The sequence below is a fragment of the Podarcis vaucheri genome, assembly GCF_965113315.1.
Source record: "Podarcis vaucheri genome assembly, chromosome: 2".
Lineage (NCBI taxonomy): Eukaryota > Metazoa > Chordata > Lepidosauria > Squamata > Lacertidae > Podarcis > Podarcis vaucheri.
Window position 1 is genome coordinate 93,467,927 of NC_138760.1, and position 20,008 is coordinate 93,487,934.

The window sequence follows — 20,008 nt, forward strand, 5'->3', positions numbered from 1 at the left end:
GAATGCAGGTTTTGGTGTCTTCGGGTGTCTTCCCGTGTAAGAGTCGGGGTGTCTGTGCGACGTTTCGACGAGGTCTCACTCGTCATCTTCAGGCTGGTGCTTTCGGCTTCTTGTTACTGGAACAGAGCAGAGTCTGGTGTTTGAGTTCCTATAAATACTGTTGAGGGGTGTGGTGTATAGCCTCCAACGTTCTGGGTAGAGAGGAAGTTCCTAGATTAGTGTGCCTTTTCTTCTTTTGTTAAAACAAAACAAAACAAAAACCATTTACTGTAAAACACAGTCCAATTTCAATATTTTATCCTTCTTTCACTAATTTCCACGACCTCCTCACACCTCCCTTTTTGTATTCCACTTCTATTGATTGTTTCAGCAATTCAGTAATTAAGGAACAAAAAAAACCTGCAAAACATTAACATACAACTAACAAAACAAAACAAAAACCATTTACTGTAAAACACAGTCCAATTTCAATATTTTATCCTTCTTTCACTAATTTCCACGACCTCCTCACACCTCCCTTTTTGTATTCCACTTCTATTGATTGTTTCAGCAATTCCTTTCCATCTTCCTCTATTTTCTATCCAATAATTGTCTTAACACACTCTAACCTTATTTTTCCCTTTAATGCTCTAATAATCTATTTATACTTAATTCCTTATAACATTTCTACTAAAGCCATATAACTTCATTCCAACATTTTTCTAACATTCATTAATTTTACAGTATTTCTGTAAGTAGTCTTTAAACTTTTTCCAGTCTTCTTCCACCGACTCTTCTCCCTGGTCTCAGATTCTGCCAGTCATTTCCGCCAATTCCATGTAGTCCATCAACTTCATCTGCCATTCTTCCCTGGTGGGTAAATCTTGTGTCTTCCAATATTTTGTGATAAGTATTCTTGCTGCTGTTGTTGCATACATAAAAAAAGTTCTATCCTTCTTTAGCACCAATTGGCCGACCATGCCCAGGAGAAAGGCCTCTGGTTTCTTCAGGAAGGTATATTTAAATACCTGTGGTCCATAACCGTTCTCAGTCAGCCATCATTATATTATGTCCAACATCTTTTGCCCATTTAATCATAGCTGATTTCACCATTTCATCCTGAGTGTTCCGTTTCAACAGCAAGTTATACATTCTTGACAAATTCTTAATTTTTGGATCTAACAATTCTGTTTCCAATTTTGATTTTTCCACCTGGAATCCAACTTTTTTATCCAATTTATATGCCTCCATTATTTGATAGTAATGGAGCCAATCTCGCACTTTGTTTTTCAATTTTTCAAAGCTCTGCAATCTTATTCTCTCTCCATCTTGTTCCAGAATTTCCCAATATTTCGGCCATTTGGCCTCCATATTGAGTTTTTTCTGTGCCTTTGCTTCCATTGGTGACAACCATCTTGGGGTTTTTTCCTAACAAATCCTTATATCTTATCCAAACATTAAACAATGCTTTTCTAACAATATGATTTTTAAATGCTTTATGTGCTTTTACCTTATCATACCACAAATATGCATGCCATCCGAATACATTGTTGAAACCTTCTAAATCCAACACTTCAGTATTTTCAAGAAGCAGCCATTCTCTCAGCCAACAAAAAGCAGCTGATTCATAATAAAGTTTAAGGTCTGGCAGGGCAAATCCACCTCTTTCTTTAGCATCTGTTAATATCTTAAATTTTATTCGAGGCTTCATGCCCTGCCAAACAAATCTAGAAATATGCTTCTGCCACTTCTTGAAACAATCCATCTTATCCAATATTTGCAATGTTTGGAACAAAAATAACATCCTTGGCAGCACATTCATTTTTATCACAGCAATTCGGCCTAACAATGATAACTTCAAATTTGTCCATACTTCTAAGTCCTTTTTCACTTCAGTCCAACATTTTTCATAATTATCCTTGAATAGGTTCACATTTTTAGCAGTCATGTTAACCCCTAAGTATTTCACTTTTTTAACCAATGTTAGTCCTGTCTCCTCCTGAAACTTCTCTCTCTCATTCATAGTTAAATTTTTCTCTAGAACCTTGGTTTTCATCTTATTCAACTTAAAACCTGCAACCTGTCCAAATTCTTGAATCAGCTCCAATACCCTTTTAGTACTAGGTTCTGGCTCCTGTAAGGTCAATACTAAATCATCAGTAAATGCTTTCAATTTATACTGTTTAGCTCCCACCTGTATACCTTTAACCTCTTGGTCCTTTCTAATCATATTTAGCAAAACCTCTAGGACCGATATAAAAAGCAATGGAGAAATTGGGCAGCCTTGTCGTGTCCCTTTTTCAATCTTAAACTCTTCTGTCATCACATTATTCACAATTAATTTTGCCTTTTGTTCTGAATAAATTGCACCTATACCATTTTCAAAACCTTGTCCTACCCCCACCCCCTGTAAATTCTTCTTCATAAAACTCCAAGAAATATTGTCAAAGGCTTTCTCTGCATCCACGAATATCAAGACTGCTTTAGTGTTGATATTCACTTGTAGTTTTTCTAAAATATTAATTATATTCCTCGTATTGTCAGACAAATGTCTGCCCGGGAGAAAGCCTGCTTGGTCTGTATGAATTTCTTCTGCTAACACCTTTTTAAATCTTTTAGCCAAAATATCTGCGAAGATTTTGTAATCCACATTAAGCAGCGATATAGGGCGGTAGTTCTTGAGCTGTGTCTTTTCAGTCTCTGTTTTCGGTATAAGTGTAATGTAAGATTCCTTCCACGACTCTGGTGCCTGTCTTCCCTCCATTATTTCATTGCAGACTTCCTTCAATGGTTGTATTAACCATTCTTTCAAAGATCTGTAGTATCTTGAAGTCAAACCATCTGGTCCTGGAGATTTGCCTAATTGCATATTTTGGATGGCCCCTTCCACCTCCTGGTCCATTATCTTATAGTTCAACATTAACTGTTTTTCCTGAGAGATTTTACATAGTCCATTCATTTTTAAAAATCGATCAATATCCATTTCTTTTGGCTTCTCCTGTGTATAGAGTTGTTTGAAGTATCTCTGAAAACACTTCCTGATCTCCACTGGGTTCTGTATATTCTTTCCTTCCACTTCCAAGTTCGTAATGGTATTGAGTTTTTGTCTTTTTTTCATCTGCCAGGCCAACAATTTTCCACACTTATTTGCCGATTCAAAAGTCTTTTGCCTCATCTGTTTGATTTTCCATTCTATTTCCTGGTTCATCAACTTCAAATATTGTGTTTGATATCGCTTTATCTCTTTCAGGATCTCCTGTGACTTTGGTTTTGCTCTCATTTTTTTCTCTCCTTCCTTTATTTTCCCCAGGATTTTATCCTTTTTTTCATTCTGAATTCTCTTCTTAATTGCATTCTATTGTATTAGGAATCCTCTCATAACCGCCTTGCTTGCATCCCAAATTACTCTTTTTTCCACTGTAGTATTCATATTTATCTCAAAATAATCTCTTAGAGTTTTTTGGGCCTTCTTGGTCACCTCTTCATTCCTAAACAGAGTATCATTCATCCTCCATCTAAAGGAACCAATTGACGTCAATTTCATTTCCATCTTCACAGCATTATGATCAGAGCAGGTTTTAGGGCAAATCTCCGTTTTGCATATCTTCGGGACCAGTCCCCTGGTTACCCAAATTTGGTCGATTCTTGTCCAAGTCATTTTAGCCTCAGAGAAAAAAGTTCCCTCTCTTCCCAGAGGGTTCCTCGTTCTCCAAATGTCAACTAAGTCCATACTTTCAGTCATATAAAAAAAGGTTTTTGGTAGTCTACCATCTTTGGTGACTACCTGTCTCTGTGCCTTGTCCATATTTGTAGACACCACTCCATTCATGTCTCCCATCAAGATCATATTATAGTCCCTATAGTCCATCAAAGTCTCATGTTGCTTCTTAAAGAACTTCGATTTCCCTTCATTTGGTGCATAAATACCTACAATCAAAATTTTCTCTCCTTGTAATTGAATTTCAATTGCAACAAATCTTCCTTGATCATCTTTAAATATGAATTTTGGTGATAGGCTCTCCATTGCATAGAGGACCACTCCTCTTTTTTTAACTTTATCCGGTGAAATAAATTCTTGGCCTAATCTTTTATTATTCAATATCTTCCTATGTAGCCTTATCACATGTGCTTCTTGTAAACAAATCAAGTCCAAATGCTCTTTTTTCAATAAATGAAATACTCTCCGCCTTTTTCGGGGGAGTTCAGTCCATTAACATTCCAACTCAAGACCTGCAGCGCCATCATGTGGTTACTTTGGTGCCCCCCCAACTGCACCCAATGCTTGCTCCTCTTCTGTTGGTAGTGATGATGGCACGTTCACTGGGGGGTCCAATCCAAAGGATAATGTCGATATATCCAATGTTCCCCTGTTTGGTGATCTTCTATCCAATGCTCTTTGCTCTGGTCCTCTATCTGGTGATCTTCTATCCAGTGCTGTTGGCTCTTTTCCGATTCCCTTCTGCAGATCTTCTTCGTATTTAGTCAGAAACTTTACTTTATCTTCTTTTGATCTTATTTTTATTTTCCTTCCTTTGAAGCTGAAAGATAGGCCTTGGGGAAACTCCCACCTAAAGATGATTTTATTCCTTCTCAACAGAGCAACAATATCTCTGTAGTCGGATCTAAGATCCAAAAGATATTTTGGGACGTCTTTAAAAATTTCCACTCTTGACTGATGTATTTCTAGATTCTTCTGGTAGCGCCAACCCAAAATTTTGTCTCTCTCTTCTTTGGTCCGGAGGGAAATCAAACAATCTCTTATTCTATTCTTCTCTTTCTTCCCTCCTCTTCCGAGTCTAAATGCCTTCACAATTCTAAACTCTTCTTGACCCAAATCCAATTCCCAAAAATCAGCAAATTCCTGTGTAAGAAAATCTATCAAACTTTCCTTCTCCAATTCCGGTATGGCTCTGATCCTCAAATTTGTCTGTTTTTCTTTAAGTTCAATCATAGCAAGTGTCACCTTGTGTTTGTCAAGTTGTCTCTGTAGGATTGGCACTACCTCTTTCTCCAATTGAGTTATTTTACAATCAGCTACTGCTGCCTTCTCCTTAGCTTCCTCCACAGTCTGCCGTGTCAAAGTGGATTCCTGTATCAATTTCTGAATGGATTCTGTATTAGTGTTCACCTTTTGTCCCAGGTTATTTATACTTTCAGTTGCAGTGTCCACTTTCAGTTGCAGTGTCCACTTTCAGTTGCAGTGTCCACTTTCTTATTAAGGTGTTCCAATGCAGCATTTATCTTACTTAATGCAACTGCTAGAGTCTCTTCTGTCGACATTCCTTTTGATTTTAAATGTACTGATGCAGAAACAGCAGTCGCAGAAGTGGCTGAGGGACCTGATGTTGAAGCTCTCCTGGGTTGCTGCCAAGTCTTACCGGATCTTAATGTTCCCCCAGCTGCTGGCAGTTCTGTTTTTCCCTTTTCATCTGCCATAACACTTGACAAATTCAAGGTCAGCCCCAAAGTCTCACGATTTCTTATCTTGTGACTGGAAATTCCCCTAGCCCAGCTCTTTTAAAGTAACCAGTTTAAAAACTTCCACTAGGAGGAAATAGTTTCTATTTGTAATAGTCAATTAGTATCCTCTTTCAAACACCAATCCGGAATTAGTTTCAATTTTTCAATACTTTAACTCCTTTTTAGTAACAGCTGGAGACAATAGAAACAGTGTATTTCTCTTATTTTGCTAGCTGTCAAAGAATGCTCTAAGCGCTGTCAATGAATGTTCCAAATATCGATCCTGCTAGCAGCCCGTTTCCAGGGTCAGAGCGGCAGTATTTTTACTCTCATCACTCGCTCTTGCAGGAGTCTTCAACTCCACCCCCCTCTTCTCCTGCCACCAAGGGTTATACTCTCTTCTGATGGAAATTTAGTCTTTTACAGAAGGCTTTCCAAGACTTTAGCTTGCAGCCTTATTGCTTCCGTCTATTTACAAATGGGGAAGGCGGACTTCCTGTGTTAGACCTCCCCCGTTTTCGATGCTAAATTAAAACTTTTAAAGTCCAATTCTCCCTCTTCCGCTCTACTCACGGATAGCTCTTTGAAATCAAATTGTCCACAGGAAAAAGTCAGTGCTCTCCGGCAACAGCTATGCGGCTTCGCTCCGTGGAAGAAGCAGACGATTCGAAGCACCGCACCGCTCACCCCACTTCGCTCCAGATCCCCAAAACCGGGTTTCCCCGCGAGTAGGGGAGGCGCAAAAGGTGCCCGCCGAATCCCACACTCACAGGCTTCTCCTGCCTGTGATTTTTTTTGCGGGTCTCCACCTTCGCCGTGGCGGCCAGACCCAAATTCCCACGGGGCTAATTCCTCCCGATCAGAGGAATTCCGCCATTATTCAGAGGCACCTCCCCGGAAGTCTCGGGTGCTGCTTGAGGATTTCGCCCAGGCATCTGGGTGGCCTCTGTGAGAGCAGGGTGCTGGACTAGATGGGCTAACTAGTCTGATCTGGCAGGCCCTTCTGTCCATAAGAAAGTAAGGACCCCTAAAAAGGGGGAGACCAACTGGTGTGCCTATGGGAATGAGGAAAGGGATCATTAGACTGACCACCTGACTTCACGCAATGATGTAAATGCATGCAACTAGTCTGTTTTAACACAGTAATTTCTGAAAGCCTGCAAGGACTTAGGTTCCACACCAGAGAAAAGTAATGGCCCAGGTGGCTGGTAGTTAGAAAAAAGACAAATGTGAGAGTTGAGAGTTGGCAGTGATGTGACTTAGAAGTAAAGCAGCAAGCTTTTGTTTGAATCTAAGGCTCTGGCTATGGGAGAAACAAGACCCTTTAGGGTGTTGATGCTGTGAACTCCTCCATTGTAGGCTCAGGCCATATATATATATATATATATATATATATATATATATATATATATGCAGGTTTTGGTGTCTTCGGGTGTCTTCCCGTGTAAGAGTTGGGGTGTCTGTGCGACGTTTCGACGAGGTCTCACTCGTCATCTTCAGGCTGGTGCTTTCGGCTTCTTGTTACTGGAACAGAGCAGAGTCTGGTGTTTGAGTTCCTATAAATACTGTTGAGGGGTGTGGTGTATAGCCTCCAACGTTCTGGGCAGAGAGGAAGTTCCTAGATTAGTGTGCCTTTTCTTCTTTTGTTCCTTAATTACTTGAGGGATATCTTGGGTGATTTCATGAGTGATATTCTGAATACCATTGGGTGGGTCATTAAGTGTAGATTAGTTGCTAAAGCTTTCGTGTCTTGACCTCTTGAGCTTGTGAAGAGTTTTTCTGAGAAGATGGCTGTGCTGCATTTAGTTGTGCTCTGGCTTGGCTTCGTGTATAGGGGCGAGCTGTGGTTTTGTGCCTTGTGCCAGCCAGATCTGTGTAGGGATTGCAGGGGGGTGCAGCATCCGGAGGTGCCACTATAGTTTGGCTACTGGATGGAGTGCACCCCCCTGCACCCCCCTGCAATCCCTACACACAGATGGAGTGCACCCCCCTGCAATCCCTACACAGATCTGGCTGGCACAAGGCACAAAACCACAGCTCGCCCCTATACACGAAGCCAAGCCAGAGCACAACTAAATGCAGCACAGCCATCTTCTCAGAAAAACTCTTCACAAGCTCAAGAGGTCAAGACACGAAAGCTTTAGCAACTAATCTACACTTAATGACCCACCCAATGGTATTCAGAATATCACTCATGAAATCACCCAAGATATCCCTCAAGTAATTAAGGAACAAAAGAAGAAAAGGCACACTAATCTAGGAACTTCCTCTCTGCCCAGAACGTTGGAGGCTATACACCACACCCCTCAACAGTATTTATAGGAACTCAAACACCAGACTCTGCTCTGTTCCAGTAACAAGAAGCCGAAAGCACCAGCCTGAAGATGACGAGTGAGACCTCGTCGAAACGTCGCACAGACACCCCAACTCTTACACGGGAAGACACCCGAAGACACCAAAACCTGCATTCCTGTACCCGTGAAAATCTACGAAAGCATATATATATATATGTGTGTGTGTGTGTGTGTGTGTGTGTGTGTGTAAATAAACCCTCTATCATAAAGGTGCCACAATCTCCGCTGTGCCTCATTCCCAAAGAAACATGAACCCTGGGTAAGTGCCTGGAACCTCTGGAATCTCACACTGCTTGGAGACTGGGGAGGTGTGCAACAGCATTATAACATCTATTGTGGGCTATGGATATCATGGTTCAATCACATCAGTTCAAGATATTAAAAAATTGGGCCACTGAGTTCCTTGTTATGAATTTCCCAATATTACTGCAATCGCTACAGTCAGAATCTTTATTATGTATGTATTCCCACCAACTTCTCCCTTAGTATTAAATTGCATAGTTTAACTGTTTTTCCTCTCACCCAGCTGTTCAATAGCACTGATGATGAATAATGAAGGAGGGAGCATTAGAGACAAGGATGGCTATTTAACCCAGCACTGGAGCTGGTATTCCAAAAACCAGATTCTGCAGTCGTTAGACTATCAGGTATCAGATGAAACTCTCAGACCAAAGAATACACTAACACCTCACATTTTTGGAATAGCTGTCTCTGTTGTTGGTCTCTCTAGAATTCTACAAAGATCTCTAAAAGTGTGCTCTTCTAGCTGAGAGAAATTATAGGCAGAGATTCCAGATTATGCTTTGTTCCTGCTGGTTTCCAGAGTCACATTTTAAAAATCCCAGAACTGCCAGCAGGCACTGGGCTAGTTGCCACAAACTCACTTGTGTGAGGGTTCCCAGAGACAAGATCACAGCTGCTGAACTTCTCCCTTGGTCCTCTCTCTGCTGTGCTGCTGGGGGCTAATACATGGTTTGGCTTAGCATGTCATATCAACCCTGGTTTGTGGTTTGTCTTGCTCCAGATAAACCATGAGCTGTAATCAAGATTTGTTTTTGAGTTGCCTGGATGAGAATCCATGAGGTTAGGTTTGGATAACACACTTAGCCAGGCCATAGCTTAGCTCATGGCGTGTTGAGTGCACTCACACAACTAATGTCATCTAGCTTGGAACTCAAATTGCCCCATTTGTCCAAGACTTGAGTTTGCTGTGGACATTAACTACTATAATGAACTCCCCATCAGAATCACAGTAACATGAAGCCTAAACAATGCGGAGCCTGCACCCCAAATTTAGGCAACATTTCCAAATTAATCACCACTAGTTGAGGGAACTTTTAGATGTGGGAAAGAAGGCTTTTACACTTTGCATTTCACCCAACTAAATTATACTCAGGTAAGACTCATTGAAATTAAGTCCGTCATGTCCACTAATGGGACTGCTCTGAGTAGGACTGACCCTGGGTACAATCCTGTAAGCATGATGACAGTGGCAAATGCCAATTGTGCAAATCAGCCCCTAAGACTTTCATTATCTTCTTTTATTCCTTAGATAAATGAACAGCTAAAACTCAAGGTTGTTAATCAAAATTCAATGACAATTACTTTCACCGAACAAAGTGAAAGCATCACCTTGTCTTTGGTAAGAGATGGATGCACGCATAGATCCAAATCTGATAGGCAGGTAAGAAGTCACAGCATGGAAACAACATTATGCAAGTAATACTAGGATATCCAGTAACTGTGTGTCCATTGACTTTTTCATAACCCTGAGGGAAATTTCTAGAAGTAACATTTGAAAACTTGTCCTAGGTCTAATTTTCTCTAGTACAGCAATCCCTCTTCTGTTATCTCTCTTTTTGGGATACAGAAGTCTTACCTCCATACACTGTAGATTGTCATAGAATCTATCTATCTATCTATCTATCTATCTATCTATCTATCTATCTATCTATCATCTATCTATCATCTATCTATCTATCTATCTATCTATCTATCTATCTATCTATCTATCTATCTATCTATCAGATCGTCCCTCAACGTAAGTTCCTAAGGCAGCTAACATACAAATCACATATACATAGTAAATTCTCACAAAGCATTAAAAATGGAATAATCATTTAAGATAGCATAAAACAAACTGCATAGGTACCACTACAATCCACAGGATGAAGGAGTATCATTTTTTTAAAAAAACATTTTTATTAATTTTCCAATAAAAGCAGCCAATTAACATATCCATCAAATCATAATCATAATCCAATTATAATCCAATAAAAAACAACCAAATTACAGTCCTAATTTTTAATTTTTTCTGGGCTTCCCATAGTCTGGACCTCTGAAGTATATGTACAATATCTTCGTTCCTGCCTTCTTCTTGTTCTCATATCTTCTACATTCTGATCTTAACGCTTTAAAGTTCTCCGTCCCTGGCTATGCGATTCTCAGTCATGTCAGAAATCATATATCCTTTCATCCACTGAGTTCAGCTTTGTTTATGTATATATATATTAACTGTCGATTTGCCAGTGCAGCTTTTCCTGATTTCATTCCAGTCTTCCAATCTGGGCTGTTGTCCAAGTCTATCATTTGAAGTTTAATGATGCAGCAACTCCCAAGTTGTTAAATCATTCCAATCCGGGCTGTTGTCCAAATCTGTCATTTGAAATCTAAAGACGCAGTAACTTCCATGTGGTTAATTGTTAAATTGTTGCGCATACTGTTTGCAATGTTGCAATGTAAATGAACTGTATTCCACAGATATAAGTCATTTGATGATCGATCAGCCTTCCCGGAGACCACACAATCCCCACCTCTGGGCCCTAGAAGGGGGGTTGCAAGACCTCCCTTTGGCCTTCTCTCTCGCTCATAATGAAGGAATTCTGCAAACAGATGCACTGTATGTTATCCCAAATTATTGTGTCAAGTCTATATAAAGTCAGCTAGCAAGTATTTCCCACTTCTCTCGAAAAAGGGAGGAATTCTTATTTTTCCGTGCTGTGTCATATTAACAAGCGCCATCTTGTTTCTTCTTTTATCTTTATCAAGTCTTTCAAGTCTAAGTAAAGCTGTGTAATTAAATACTGAATTATAAATAGAAGTCCATCTGTACTTTTCAAAGAAAATAGGTTTCTTGATGAGGCTTGGCATAGAAAACCAATTGTAGATATTGAGAAGACAAAAAAGGACATACGAATAACCTCCGTAATCCAAATGCCATGATGAGATTCTCTTTGAAGTCCGAGCTTAAACACCAGGGACTGTACAGTTCTGTAGGTTTTTCTCAATTTTCTTCGGTCCAGACTATGTCTGTTTATTGTCCAAATCTAATTATTTTATCAAACATATATTTCCGGCTTATGAGAGTGACTTCGGAGAGTGCCAGCCGTGTCGTGCTCTGGGACCCAGCGTCCTGCCACTTGCATCTTGATGCAAGCTGACAATCTTGGATGGTCTGTGGGTCTACGAGACAGTCCTCCCCCACCCTGGGGAGTCTGCCAGGGCTAATTACCCCCATTGTTGTTGTTTAGTTGTTTAGTCGTGTCCGGCTCTTCGTGACCCCATGGACCAGAGCACGCCAGGCACTCCTGTCTTCCACTGCCTCCCGCAGTTTGGTCAAACTCATGCTGGTAGCTTCGAGAACATTATCCAACCATCACATCCTCTGTCGTCCCCTTCTCCTTGTGCCCTCCATCTTTCCCAACATCAGGGTCTTTTCCAGGGAGTCTTCTCTTCTCATGAGGTGGCCAAAGTATTGGAGCCTCAGCTTCAGGATCTGTCCTTCCAGGGAGCACTCAGGGCTGATTTCCTTAAGAATGGATAGATTTGATCTTCTTGCAGTCCATGGGACTCTCAAGAGTCTCCTCCAGCACCATAATTCAAAAGCATCAATTCTTCGGCGATCAGCCTTATTTATGGTCCAGCTCTCACTTCCATACATCACTACTGGGAAAACCATGGCTTTAACTATATGGACCTTTGTTGGCAAGGTGATGTCTCTGCTTTTTAGGATGCTGTCTAGGTTTGTCATTGCTTTTCTCCCAAGAAGCAGGCGTCTTTTAATTTTGTGGCTGCTGTCACCATCTGCAGTGATCATGGAGCCCAAGAAAGTAAAATCTCTCACTGCCTCCATTTCTTCCCCTTCTATTTGAATTACCCCCATATCAACCCTGAATTACCAGCACGGCTGGGGGCTGATCGTGTGGGAGTCAGACATTTCTCACTGCCGGAAACAGGAAGCCTAATGAATATTATTTTGGTCTGGTTGTTTCCATTCCAGATAAGAAAAGGCAGAGTATCACATTTGCGGTGATATTTTTGTGTTATGCTATCACACACTGTACTGCTAGCGATGTCTCATCACAAGGGATGCCTCATGCTTGTATCACAGATCTCAGCAGTAACCCCCTCTATCATTTTGGTTGCCCCTTTTTGAGCCCTTTTTAGCTCTACATCAGTCTTTCTGAGGTGAGGTGACCAGACTGTGCATACTCTTCCAACAATGTGATTCCTAACAGCACATTTGGCTTCATGCATTGTTTGGTCCTAAGTTTTCCAGCACATTGCCTTAAGCCCCACACATTAGAGTGCTGTGCCCTTTAGCTAACACATCCCTGTGGCCAGGTTTTATGCTTATCAGCAAAAGCTAACTCTTCTATGAAGGCGAGTAAGCAAACCATGCTTGCCTCTTTCTTAATAATAATAATAAAAAGAAAGTATGCCACATTTGACTCTTTTCAAATTGCTTCCCTGGAGTCCCATTGACCTTTGAAGAGTAGCCCTCAGGAACGGCACTGAAACCTGCATTAAAGGCAACCTTCTTTCTTTAAGAGCCTATTTCCTGGTCTTTCTTCTAAATATTTATTTTGTGAATGCACTTTTGTGGAAAGACAGCCTTTGCATTAAAATGCTTTATTACCCCACAGGCTGCCTTCATAGGCTGGCTGAATGACATATTTCTCAGCCACTTGGTGTTAATTGGGCCATTCTTTAGATTAAGAATTCATTGTTGTCCCAGCTGGCATTCCCCCCTACTGCTTCCACGTCTTAAATACAGTGTGTGTGTGTGTGTGTGTGTGTGTGTGTGTGTGTGTGTGTGTGTGCGTGTGTGCGTGCGTGTGTTGTGTGTACAATATATACGGTAGATATAGATAGATAGAGATAGAGATAGAGATATATGTATGTATGTATATTTTAAATTCCCTTTTCTCATTGAGAGCAAAACTGTTGATGTATGTGTTAGGAAAACAAAAATATTTTCAAATCCATATTTGTAAAATTTGCTAGAATTTGTAACTACAGTGCCTTGTGCATCCAGAGGAAGGTTAGGTGCTGAACTGTGCATGCTGGTATTGTGGGTTTTAGCAGGGGATATTCCCTTATTTCCAAATAGCTCAAAATGCAGCAATGGCCACTTCTCCCATGGATAAATTACCATTTGCCCAAATATAATAATAATAATTCCTTTTCTCTTTACTTACCACAGCCAACAGGGAAAAGCACAGATAGTGGTGACCAAGAAGGACAATGGGTCAGAGCCTTAACAGAGATTAAGAAGAGGTTTGAGAAGATAGTGAGACAATTTATAAATGGCATTTTGATGGTCTCAGGTATAGTACGGTAATTCTTATTGGTCATGTGGTATTCATATTGCATGTAATTTAATTTGCATCCTGAGGTCTCTCTGTCTCTCTTACACACCTAAATCCACCCACACCCACCATGATGATACAAATTAAAACTCAAATGAATAATTGTGCAAGCTTCACACACACACACACACACACACACACACACACACACACCATGAATGAATGAATGAAATGGTCTTTCATCCAGTGAAGAATGAATTTTGGTGTGGCCAAATTCTTGAGTCTTACTTGTTCCACTAAAAGTTCAAAATCTAAACATTAAAAAATATAAAATTCAGAATGTGGAACCTGATTTTTTATTATTAGGTTTTGTGCTTATATTCATATCTGTAGTGTTAGAATCAGCCATGAAACTCGCTGTGTGGCCTTTGGCCCATCTGTCTCTCAGCCTAATTTACCCCACAGAGTTGCTGTGAGGATAACTTGGGGAAAAGGAGACACATGAATGCCACCTTGAGCTCCTCAGAGGAAAAGTAGAATGGATAATAATACCGATAAATAATAAATAAACAGTCTCTGTCCAGTTTGCCTGCCCCAGTTTTATATTGAGTGAAGGGGACCAGGATTGGAATAATGAACAAAAGAAAGCATAACCTAAAAAGGAAAGAATCAAGAAACTGGTGTGATTGTTGTTGTTTTTAACGACAATATGGCTCTTACCATTTTTGGCTTACTGAGAAGGAAAGTGTGCAGATGCTAGCTAACTCAATCAAAGTGTAATGTTAGTGCCCCACAAACCACAGGCTGTTTAGGCACTATGAGACTCAGAAATAAATGGAATGAGCATGTACAGAGTGCACCTGCCTCACCAGTGAGAAACCTCTTTGCATTTAATTTGGCGATTCTACAACGTGTATCCTTTGTACAAATAGAATCCCCACAGCAGAATAGCCTGTTGGCTCAGACCAACACCCTGTTCTTGCAGTAGCCTACCAATCTCTCTCTCTCTCTCTCTCTCTCTCTCTCTCTCTCTCACACACACACACACACACACACACACACACATTTTAAAACCTAAATAATTAGGTTTTAAGAGACTCACACTGTGTCTCCCATTGCACTCTCTTAGTCAAAAAGATAGCTCAAGCTAGCAACCACATTATTCTTCTGACTAGTACAAATAATGTCCTTTGCACTGTTTGGAGATGGGGTCTTCAAAGAAATAGCTCTGAGCATGCTCAGAAGGCAAGGAGGGCTGCTCTTCAATCAGCCCTGTGTTGCCCTATATAGATGCTGGAATTGCCCTCGTAACAAGAGGGAGGAGTAACCTTCACAACTGGGACTGAAAAGCTGGCAGTCTTGATACTCAAATTTCATGTACAGTGGTACCTCTGGTTACGAACGGGATCCATTCCGGAGGCCCATTCGCAACATGAAAAGCCTGCAACCTGAAGCGCCGTATCTATGCAGGTGCGTGGTGTGATTTGGCACTTGTGCGATTTAGTGCTTCTGCACATGCGTGAGCGACGAAACCCAGAAGTAACCCTTTCCGGTACTTCCGGGTCGCTGAGGGATGCAACATGAAAAAACGTAACATGAAGCAAACATAGCATGAGGTATGACTGTATTTTCTCTGCCCAGAAACAGATAGGGGGCACCTTTCTGCCATAGCTATGCTTTTGGATTAGTGTTGGCTGAGTGGTGCAGAGATCTGATTGGACAGAGAACAGTGGATTGACAGAAATGTTTGCAGAGCTTCTTTGAGTTCAAATAAAAGCATAAAATGTATGTGGAACAGGGAAGAATATGGTTTTGAGATATTGAGGGTAAGTATTATGATGATGATGATGATGATGATGATGATGATGCATTCTCATTGGGAGAACTGTGTCCCAGTAGCTCCAATGGGCCTGCCTTGTCAAAAATAACTGACAATTCTCTTCTTAAAATAAAAAAATTCCTTCCAGTAGCACCTTAAAGACCAACTAAGTTAGTTCTTGGTATGAGCTTTCGTGTGCATGCACACTTCTTCAGATATCTGAAGAAGCGTGCATGCACACGAAAGCTCATACCAAGAACTAACTTAGTTGGTCTTTAAGGTGCTACTGGAAGGAATTTTTTTATTTTGACTATGGCAGACCAACACGGCTACCTATCTGTAACAATTCTCTTCTTGTTTCTATGGCAGGGATATGTTGTGTAGACTATCCAATTGACCTTGCCCCTTCAAAGCAAGTGAAGTTTTTGTTAAAGGAACCAGTACTTTCGGCCTGGGATCGAGTTGATACCAGACCTTTGGCCGCTAAACGGAGATCAGTTGTAAAGCCATATCTTACACGGAACCTTGCCTTTGATAAGCCTTTCAGGGGGAAACATAGGCCTCCTTCAAGGTCAGTGGGGTTATCTTTTGTGGGGGAAGTGTCTTAGTTTCTATAAAAAAGCAGGACTAATCATGTGGGTTAGCCGGCTGCAGATATAATCCTTGTAAGCAGGCATTTCAGTGGGCAGCAGTAAGCAGGACAGAGGGGCAAGGTGTGGTGTGAGTGCAGCACTAGAGCTATTCTGATGCTCCCTCCACAGCACCCTTACCGTGCCAGTCTGCCTCTCAGCTGGCAGCAGTGACCTCTACATTGGGAAACTGGATGGACAACACTGCCCTGCAGGCTGCTTCTGACTTTTAGGCCATGGCACATTGCGTCAGATGCATGACATGGATGCAGAAGGTGTAGGATGCAGATGTGCTTGGTCTCAGGTGCACTAAAGGATGCCCAAATTGGCAAGGATCCTGCAGTAGAAGAAAAAGCTGCCATATTGGTTGCATTTGCATGAACAGTCTTTGCCAACCTGGTCCCCGCCCAGTGCCGGATTTACATATAAGTTAAACAAGCTGTAGTTTAGGGTCTCACTCTCTTGGGCGCCCCCCAAAAAAATTAAAGGGGAAAAAACATGGGTGTACATTTCCAAAATATAAGATAAAAAACAAATAAAATAAAACCTACATACTGCAACAGTGTTTTGTGTTGTGTAGGCTCCTATTTGTTATGTGGCTTTAGATACTTATTAGGTCCATAAATTACCATATAGCATATATTCAACACGAAAAACACCCCAAGGTCCCAGGGCAGTTTACAACAATAAAAACACAACATTCATACTAAAACACAGTATCACATACTTTTAAAATCTATTAAAAATCAATTATCTCTGTCTCAGCCCTAACTCAGCCCTTCCCCTCCTGGCCTGATTCCTATTTTATAGTCCATCCCAATCTGACAGTTTAACTGTCAGGTTCAAATTTTGAACTCTTCACTCCCTCTTCATTGATTGGCTTCCGAAGTCTTCAGGAGGCTGACCAAAGCTCTGTCCATCATAGAGCCTTAGTCCAAAACATCAGAAGGTCACTAAATTGACAACTGCTGTGCTAAATGTTCCCTGGAGCACTAAAACAGCCAAAAACGTAAACAGGAGAGAAACTATAGAGAGAATTACTCCTCATACAGACTTCTGCTTGTGCTTTCTCAGCATGGGCTGGAGTGTTCTTCTTGTTGTGTCATGCCATTTCCCCCAGCAAAACCTCTTTACTGCTGACAAACATCAATCTGCAGAAAACCCAGTCCCTGTTTTACCAACCCTGGGCAAATCTGTCCGTTACGGTTTCTCTCAGTTTCTCCTTTTTCCAATCTTTAGTTCATCACACCTGTACCCCAGCTTGTGATTGATTGATTGATTGATTGATTGATTATTTTCAAAAGAAGCCCTCACAAAATTCATCAGCATTTTAGTGTGCATTTATCCTAATGGGCTTGCTGATATAATGTAGTTTTGTGTGTTCACAGTTTTGTCCACGCTTTCCCCTAAAAAACATTGGGGGGAGGGGGCCTGGAGAACTGCACCACAAAATTCAGAATACTGCAGATTTCAAAAGATTGCTGCTTTTTGGTTCACATTTTGTTTTGGGAAGTTCAAAACCAAACCCAGCTTCTCCCTTGCCCCTCCTTAGCTAGCCCCAAAATTAAAGAGGCATTAACTGGGATAAGGGCTATGGAAACAGAGATTGTTGGCAAGCCACTATGCAAGATGACAGGCTTGATTGGAGCTGTGGCCCACCACTCATTCCTTCATCTCCTTAACTAGTTGCTGACCAGGTCCTCAACTATGCAGCCTGCTTTCTATCATGTTTGGCATTTTGCCCTTGATGGGCCATAACAGAACTGTACTTGAGAAGGACATGTCTCTGTGGTAAAGCATCTGTCTTGTGTGCAAAGGGCAGCAAGTACAGTTCTCAGCATCTGCAGGTAGGGTTGGGAGAAAGCCCTCTATGAAATCCCAGAGAGCTGCTGCCAGTCAGTGTAAGCACCACTGAGGTCAGTGGACAGTTGGCTTGACTCAATACAAGACAGCATCCCAAGGACCACCTGTTTCCATATGTAATAATAATAATAATAATAATTTATTATTTATACCCCACCCATCTGGCTGGGTTTCCCCAGCCACTCTGGGCGGCTTGCAAAAGAATATTAAAATACTATGATACATCAAACATTAAAAGCTTCCCTAAACAGGGCTGCCTTCAGATGTCTTCTAAAAGTCTGGTAGTTGTTGTTCTCTTTGACATCTGGTGGGAGGGCGTTCCACAGGGAGGGCGCCACAACCGAGAAGGCCCTCTGCCTGGTTCCCTGTAACTTGGCTTCTCGCAGTGAGGGAACAGCCAGAAGGCCCTCGGTGCTGGACCTTAGTGTCCGGGTAGAATGATGGAGGTGGAGACGCTCCTTCAGGTATACTGGACCGAGGCCGTTTAGGGCTTTAAAGGTCAGCACCAACACTTTGAATTGTGCTCGGAAACGTACTGGGAGCCAATGTAGGTCTTTCAAGACCGGTGTTATATGGTCTCGGCGGCCGTTCCCAGTCACCAGTCTGGCTGCTGCATTCTGGATTAGTTGTAGTTTCCGGGTCACCTTCAAAGGTAGCCCCACGTAGAGCGCATTGCAGTAGTCCAAGCGGGAGATAACCAGAGCATGCACCACTCTGGTGAGGCAGTCCGCGGGCAGATAGGGTCTCAGCCTACGTACCAGATGGAGCTGGTACACAGCTGCCCTGGACACGGATTTAACCTGTGCCTCCATGGACAGCTGTGAGTCCAAAATGACTCCCAGGCTGCACACCTGGTCCTTCAGGGGCACGGTTACCCCATTCAGGACCAGGGAATCCCCCACACCTGCCCGCCTCCTGTCCCCCAGAAACAGTACTTCTGTCTTGTCAGGATTCAATCTCAATCTGTTTGCCACCATCCATCCTCCAACCGCCTCCAGACACTCACACAGGACTGTCACCACCTTCACTGGTTCTGATTTGAAAGAAAGGTAGAGCTGGGTATCATCAGCCCAAACCCCCTGATGATCTCTCCCAGCGGCTGCATGTAGATGTTGAAAAGCATGGGGGAGAGGACAGAACCCTGAGGCACCCCACAAGTGAGAGCCCAGGGGTCTGAACACTCATCCCCCACCACCACTTTCTGAACACGGCCCAGGAGGAAGGAGCGGAACCACTGTATGACAGTGCCCCCAGCTCCCAGCCCCTCAAGACGGTCCAGAAGGATGTTATGGTCGATGGTATCAAACGCCGCTGAGAGATCCAGCAGAACTAGGAAACAGCTCTCACCTTTGTCCCTAGCCCGCCGGAGATCATCAACCAGTGCGACCAAGGCAGTTTCAGTCCCGTGATGAGGCCTGAATCCCATGGTCCGCTTCTTCCAGGCATGCCTGGAGTTGTTCAGCAACCACTCGCTCAATCACCTTGCCCAAGAATGGAAGATTTGAGACTGGGCAATAGTTGGCCATCGTGGCCGCATCTAAAGATGGTTTTTTAAGAAGCGGTTTAATAACCGCCTCTTTCAGCGGGTCTGGGAAGGCTCCCTCATGGAGGGAAGCATTCACCACCCCACGAAGCCCATCGCCCAGCCCTTCCCGGCTAGCTTTTATAAGCCAGGATGGGCAAGGATCAAGGAGACAGGTGGTTGGTTTCACTCGTCCAAGCAGCCTGTCCACATCCTCGGAGGTAACAGATTGGAATTGATCCCACGCAATTTGACTAGACAGGACTCTAGCACTCTCCCGCCCCGGCCCTGCACCCACGGTGGCGTCTACCTCTTCCCGAATCTGAGCGACTTTATCTGCAAAAAACTTTGCAAAATCATTGCAGGAGATCATGTGGCCCGTACTGGGCCCCGATGTAGCAGGTGGTTCCGCTAAATTGCGGACCACCTGAAAAAGTCTCCTGCTGCTGTTTTCTGCAGATGCAATAGAGGCGGCGAAGAAAGTCTTCTTCGCCGTCGCTACCGCCACTTGGTAGGCTCGACACTGAGCTCTAACCTGTGTCCGGTCAGCTTCAGAATGGGTCATCCGCCACCGGCGCTCTAGCCGTCTCAACGATTGTTTCATTGCCCTCAGATCCGTGGAAAACCATGGGGCTGTCCGGGCTCCATGCAATCGGAGAGGGCGCTTCGGAGCCAAACAGTCAATAGCCCCAGTTAACTCCACATTCCAGCGGGCCACCAGGGAATCAGCTGAAAGGCCATCAACATGGGATAAAGCATCCCCTACCGCTCTCTGGAAACCATTTGGATCC

General features: G+C 42.5%; 1 protein-coding gene and 1 long non-coding RNA gene across 12 annotated transcripts in view; one reads left to right on the plus strand and one right to left on the minus strand.

Moving 5' to 3' along the window:
• LOC309525375 overlaps positions 1 to 16,677 on the minus strand; it is a 42,238-nt gene extending 25,561 nt beyond the window's left edge. Inside the window, exons 1-3 of the long non-coding RNA XR_014216196.1 lie at positions 16,560 to 16,677; positions 15,974 to 16,169; positions 13,274 to 13,331 (exon numbers count right to left, since the gene is read on the minus strand). This is a non-coding gene — a long non-coding RNA (uncharacterized lncRNA). The remainder of the gene's footprint in view (positions 1 to 13,273; positions 13,332 to 15,973; positions 16,170 to 16,559) is intronic.
• LOC309524659 (uncharacterized protein C3orf20 homolog) overlaps positions 1 to 20,008 on the plus strand; it is a 60,572-nt gene that overhangs the window by 13,930 nt on the left and 26,634 nt on the right. For all 11 annotated transcript variants that reach the window (XM_082209497.1, XM_082209504.1, XM_082209498.1 and 8 more), the window contains 4 exons: positions 8,320 to 8,440; positions 9,346 to 9,477; positions 13,279 to 13,402; positions 15,573 to 15,774. In XM_082209497.1, coding sequence (XP_082065623.1) covers positions 8,320 to 8,440; positions 9,346 to 9,477; positions 13,279 to 13,402; positions 15,573 to 15,774 — 579 coding nt within the window. The remainder of the gene's footprint in view (positions 1 to 8,319; positions 8,441 to 9,345; positions 9,478 to 13,278; positions 13,403 to 15,572; positions 15,775 to 20,008) is intronic.